The sequence below is a fragment of the Apus apus genome, chromosome 3 (genome assembly GCF_020740795.1).
Source record: "Apus apus isolate bApuApu2 chromosome 3, bApuApu2.pri.cur, whole genome shotgun sequence".
NCBI lineage: Eukaryota > Metazoa > Chordata > Aves > Apodiformes > Apodidae > Apus > Apus apus.
This window is the reverse complement of record NC_067284.1, coordinates 98,608,255-98,614,636: the sequence shown is the minus strand read 5'-3', so window position 1 is coordinate 98,614,636 and position 6,382 is coordinate 98,608,255. Positions and strand designations below refer to the sequence as shown.

Genomic DNA, 6,382 nt, shown 5'->3' with positions numbered 1-6,382 from the left:
TGGGCACCTCCAGCACTGGGGGGCCAGATTGTAGGTGGGAGTTGAACTGTCCCAGTTCCTGTGATGTTAAGGGATTTTATGGAAAATGGAATACATGAAATACTAGTAACCATTTAACTAAAATGTCTGAAAACCTGTACTTAGTTGAAGTATCTGCTGGGATGTGGATTTAGTGCATTGGAAGAAGCAAGACCCCTGCCTTTTGCCAGTTCTAGCTTTAAATGTTAGGGCTGAGTTACTAAAGAGAACCCAGAGAAAAGAACACTAATCCTGCATGCCAAAGGGAGTCTTTCTTCCCACTAAAATTAATTTGGGACTTATTAAGTCTTCCCTTAAGAGAGCTAATGACACATCACAGCATGGGGGGATGGCAAGCTTTCTTATCTCCTCTAGCTCTTGTCAATTACTGACTTACGGAGATACACTTACTACCTCCTCAGACCGAAAAATAAATGGGTTTTGTGGATCTGGCACATGACACACTATGGCAGTGGTAATAATTGCAAACCTTTTGCCAGCTCTGGAGTCCAGACTCCTATTTTTCAACTTTAAGAACATGTTTCTTACCCAGTTTGGCTGTTGCAGGTACACGGTTCTTGAGCGGGACGAGGCGATCTTTACATGTTTTCTCCAGCGGTAGCTCACACTTTATGTGGCGTCTGAAATTCTCCCGCAAAATAGAACGGATCACCTTCACCATGTTAGTCTTGTTCTCACAGTCACTGCAAGTTTAAGAAAACAGAACCTATTTTTTCCCTCTGAAGTAAGACACTATTGGGATAAAATGTGCCTTCTTTCTGCCGATGTGCGGTAAGGCAGTGTGCTTTTTCAGTAGTTTGCTTTAGAGTAGGCTTTGAGACAACATCTGTGTGGTGTTAGCCATTTCACACACTCTGTGCTTGAGATCTTGATTAGTTTCTCTTAGAAAAAGCCTGAAAGGTAACTTCTGTAGCAGTGGATCACCCCTTAAGTGGTATTTATCAGAAGATAGTTTCTTCTGAGTCTGATAAAATCACTTTGCCCATATTGTACTAGAATTTATGGTAATACTTTTGCGCATATTTCTCATGTTGGATCACTAACCAAATCCACTTCCATTCCCAATTGTTATACTTTATGCAGTTAAACACTGGCGTAGTGCCTGGATATAAAGAGTGAGAGTTGCATAAGAAGTGCTGATGCAAAGGTCACATGGGGGAAAATACTGTATTTTTTCAATTCCATTACTGTGATTTGTCAAATACAACCTCCATGTAAAGCTTACCTGCTGCACAACTGAAAAATGGTTTCTGGCCTGCCTTCTAGTTCTGACTTTGTGTGAATCAGTTCCCAGATACAGCTGTTCTCTGTTCCTGTCCATGGAAAGAAACATTGGTTTTTTATATACATCACAAAACCTTTGACATTAGAAAGACCAGTGTAGAGCTCCTCTTCTCAGGACGGTGTTAACATAGGCATGGATGGATCCACAGCTGATCTCACCGGAGGTAGAACCTGAAGGGAACTCCCCTGAACTATCCTGCTGCAGCAGCCTGGCCAGTGCTGCCTTTGGTAACTTAACCTTCTCTCTTGGAGAGTTGCTTTCCCTTGTTCTTAATGCTTCTTGCTGCCTTTCAGCCCTCAAAGGCCTAAAGATCAATACAGAGGGAAAATAAACACCCAGCCTATTAACACAAATTACACAGTCACCTTTCTCACATTTGGAAAAATACAAGGGTCAGCACATGCACAGCATAAGGGCAACACCAGGATGTCGATCAACCATGGTAAACCACCTTCCTGTTCACACTATCGATTCATTGGGGATTTCCATTCTGTCATTCCTTCACATCATGTTGCATCTTCCTGAACTCATGGAAGAAGCCAACATACCAAATGAAGAAAGTGTCTTAATGTATTGAGTGTGAGACGACAGCAGTTTTCTCTACACCTGCCTGTTTCCAGAGGCTCCAGAAAGACATAGGGAATAAGCAGTATTACAGAATCCCAGAAAAGTATTCAGTGCAGGGGACTTACCAGCTGTGTTCCCCAGTCGAACTTGAAGAGCAGATAAAGGAATCAGCCAGCGAAATTTAAATGGATCCAAGTCACCATAATTATGTGCAGCACGAACATTAGTAGGCTGCAAAAGGAAAAACAAGGGTATTTCTAAGTAGTAAAAGTTTAAAAAGTAGTATTTTTTGCATTACTTTTCAAAGAGCTGCCTGTGAAGAGAAACTCAATTCATTAGACTTTTTCCTTCAGTATCCTAATATGTGCTTGTAAATATAGTTGAAATGGCAATAGACACAACCTTTAGAATTTGTAATTGCTTTATCTTTTAAAGCACTTGGATAAAAATGGATAAAAATAATAGTTTGCCTATAAGGACTACTAGGGAACCAGTTTTCCCTGAAGGAACCTGCAGACTGTTGATTAGAGAATACATTAATCATGTTGCTGCTGCTGCTACTTTTAGAGCCACTTCATCTGTTATGATAAGCATGGTGCAGTACTTCCCCATTGGTACTCAGGATATACAACTTGCTACTTGACTCCAGTAGTCCACTTTTGTAAATGGAGACAGAGGAGGTTATGTTTATAATGCCCCTTTTCCTTTCCTACAGAGGTTTTTGTTACAGTAGGCCATCATTTATGCCACCTGAGAGCATTAATTATTCCTTTATGGCAAAGTTTCATATTCCACCTGACAGAACTTACATGAGCTTCACACAGAAGATGCTGCTGCTTACTAAATAACAGTATTTATTGCTATGCAGATTCTGAGCACTTGTTTTAGCTGTGGTAGCTAGAACTGCCCCCTAGTGAGGGAAGGTGGCATCACACCACAGTCCTTTCCCCTTCAACACTGGTGGTGTTCATCTCACACCGCAGTAGGATCCTGTGCATAAACACCAACCACCTCCACTGATACCAGACTTACCATTTTCTTTTTCAGTTTGTAGTTCTCCTTATATACCAGTATGACGGCCCTCTTAAAAACTAAAAAAAAAAAAAAAAAAAAAAAAAAAGTGTTAATTACAGGTGTAATATTCAATGAAAATATAATCTTGGAGAAGCTGACAACTAATTTCCACAGTTTTCATATAAGCAGGGGAGCAGCTGAGGTTGGCTCACAGAGCAAACAGCAACAGCAAACAAGTGAATGAAATTTTTTTACTTCTCACATTTTGAAATACAACTATGTATTTTTTCAGATGTAAGTCTACCCTAGCTACCCACATGGCTACAGGGAAAGGAGTTGATGGCATTTGTCTTGTGAGATTTAATCTCTAGATGTGAAAGAGCACAGAGTCATTAAGACACTTACCAAACACTGTAAGTTCAAGGTCTTTTCTTGCTTTGCCCAGTGATGGGAAAGGATTCAGCCAGGAAACTGTGGAGTGCATTAGAAGTTCTCCCATTGAAAGCTCTGTCACCTGTATTAAATTATAACAGTAGATAATATAAATAAATAATAGAATGAATCATAGAATGGTTGAGGTTTGAAGGGACCTAAAAGATCATCAGGTCAAACCTCCCTGCTATAAGCAGGGACACCTCTCACTAGACCAGGTTGCACAAAGCTTAATTCAACCTGGCCTTCAACACCTCCAGGCAGTGGGCAACAGCAACGTCCCTAGGCAACCTATTCCAGCACCTTACTACCCTCATGGTGAAGAATTCCTTCCTGATGTGCTGCAATCCACATACCAATAACTTAAAGGATCTATGTTTTCTGCATTTACTGTATGTACAGAGAGAAAGGCAGCAAGATGTGCACTATGGCAAGGAAAGTGAGAGTAATCCCCTCTTTAAAACAGGTAACAAAAGGTAAAAAGTAATAGCCCCTAAGTTATGGGGTTGGATAGAAGCTGGATAAAAGTTTTTATTATTAATAACTTAGGAGAATATTAAGTTGCTCTGATGATCTGTCATTTACATATAGCCAATTGTGAACTCACTCATTCATTAGCTGTATCTTTAATTTCTATAGAGTAATTAGTATTAATGACACTGCCAACAGCAGAATTAATTGGAGATCTTGTACTCAGAGGCTGCTTTCTTCTGAGGGACTCAGTGTTGCACTGAAGAATCCCCCAGGCTGTCAAGTTTTGTTTCCCCATAAATGATGGGAGACCAGGTAGCCAGCAGGGATGATCTGGCTTTTACTAGGAGGAAATAAAACAACCGAGCCAGCATTTCTCATGTCTGATTGTCACCTTGACAGATTTGATCTGCTCAGTAATCGTTTGATGTAAATAGCTAAGGTGAGACCTTGCTGCCCTAGTTCTGGGAGATGTGTGCACACAGGCTGTTTAACTAATGGTTTTTGCTCTGACAAATACCCATGGATGCCTCAGTGCTGTGAGTGTAGAGAATGAGAATAACAGACCTTAATGTGAAATCTCTCAAATTGCCATTTTCATTTGTACGGGTGAAAAAAATATCTTAAGAATTAAAGAACACTACAGCATAAAATCTGAATGCCTTGGGGCATGGATAATATCTGCAACATTTTAGGAGGATTTTTCCTATTGCAATTCCTGTCAGTCCAGAAGGCGGCTCTGGCAGCCGTCTGAACATTTTACCGTAACCTACTAACAAAGAGAAATTTGACAGACAGATATGAAATTGAAGTCAAAACATTAAAGGAGAACAGAGGAAGCCCTGCACAAATCGGTTCTGAAAATTACCTCAGGAAGAGACAAGACACCCAATGGCAAGTGGGATAATGCTTCAGAAGTGAATAAAACATGTTCCTTCTCTTACCTCCTTCTCTGTTCCACTTTGATCTGCAACCAGTTGGTCAAATACAGTGCCATAATCTTCATATATCTTCTGCATCTCATTGATATGACTTGCTACTTTTTCCATTGCCTTCAGTGCTTCTGTAAGTTTTTAAAATGTCATAGACAGCTATGTAATTCAATTATGTTTTCTAAACATGACATGCTTTATTGAGTTCCACTTCAGGCAGGCAAAATGACACAGTGTTCCCAAGGTTTTGTGACCAGAATTACCTGATCAGAGTAAGTGAAAAAGGCTCACTGGGGCTCTTAAGTGCCTGAAAACGCTGCAGTAAGTATTTCAGTGATAGGCCCCAGGATGTGTGAATCTTCCTATCAACATGCCAGCAAACACAGGTTTTTCATCTTGTATATATAGGGCCACTAGGATCTCTACCATAATCTTCACGCATACTGGCATAAGTCATATGAAGATGAGCTTTAATAGAAAAAAAATGCATTTGGCTCCCCACAGAACAAAGAAATGCAGCCCTAGGTTGTACAAGTTCCTTATGGATTGTATCCATGAAATTAAATGCTGGTGGCCAGGTTTTATTTACTTTTTTTTTTTTTTTTCCTAAGCAAAATTACACTAGATTTTGTTAGACTTTTGTGTTAATTCAGAAAGAAGTGGAAGAAGGGCACTTAAGTTTCTCCACTCCTGCCACCTTTTAACAGTGCAGCCTTTTAGAAGTTTGGCATCCATCCTGACCTGCAAGTAAGTCATCCTCAGCTTGGATTCAAGGGCAAGGGAACAGTACTAGAAGTTCCCTTTGAAGTCAGTAATAGCCTCACGACTTTCTGCTGACAATGTACTTTGCCTGAATCTATTTTGTTAAAATGACAATCATTCCATAAAATAAATCTCTAGCCTTTCCTCCACCAGGTGCTGACAGACCTGCATTGGACTTTGCCAGGGTGAAGTCCCAAGCATCTAAGCCTAGAAAAGCAATCAAGTCTAATATACATTAGACAGACAAGTCTTTCTACGTGGGAAGACTGCAAAGCTTTGGCACAGATCTTTGTTACACAAGCAAGAGTCACAGCCAAACCTAAAATTTCCTTCTTAATTAAACTATGTCACATTTCAAGAACTGGGTAACAGCCACAAGATGGAGCCTTGGTCAGTGTTTCCTAAACGGGGGAAAAAAAATAGCAACACTATGACCTGACATGCTCCTGTGCAAGAATTGAGGAGAAAGACCCCAGTTCTATTTGCCATGGCAAATCCTGGGTATAGGCACTTCTCAAAGAGACTTGGATCTACCAGATGGCTACATGCATCTTCTGAAAGGGCTGGAAATAAAACTTAACTCATTCCTGCAGAAGAAAGCAAAAAGTTACCTGTCAAATGATAGTGTTCCTCACTCTCATTGTCTGTCAGAGACACCAGCTCTTTTAAAAGTAGAGGATATTTCAACACTCTCTGAACAGGCTTTATGAGATATGACTCCAGTGTAGAAGAGTGTTGCTTTGTGGGATTTCGAGCATCCAGGAAGGCCTTAAAGGCACTGTCTGTTTTGGCTAGAAATAAGAGAGTTGGTCAGTTGAGCATGGAAGTTATAGAAGCTATAATAATTTGAAAGAACAGAATTGCAACTTATAACCAGCAC

The 6,382-nt window shown here is 40.3% G+C and overlaps 1 protein-coding gene across 4 annotated transcripts in view; it reads right to left on the bottom strand.

The window, feature by feature from the left end:
* Positions 1-6,382, bottom strand: part of TIAM2 (TIAM Rac1 associated GEF 2) — a 140,239-nt gene that overhangs the window by 1,475 nt on the left and 132,382 nt on the right. For all 4 annotated transcript variants that reach the window (XM_051613430.1, XM_051613427.1, XM_051613428.1 and 1 more), the window contains 7 exons: positions 6,114-6,293; positions 4,753-4,871; positions 3,311-3,419; positions 2,924-2,982; positions 2,017-2,122; positions 1,265-1,352; positions 568-722 (listed from right to left, as the gene is read on the bottom strand). In XM_051613430.1, coding sequence (XP_051469390.1) covers positions 568-722; positions 1,265-1,352; positions 2,017-2,122; positions 2,924-2,982; positions 3,311-3,419; positions 4,753-4,871; positions 6,114-6,293 — 816 coding nt within the window. The remainder of the gene's footprint in view (positions 1-567; positions 723-1,264; positions 1,353-2,016; positions 2,123-2,923; positions 2,983-3,310; positions 3,420-4,752; positions 4,872-6,113; positions 6,294-6,382) is intronic.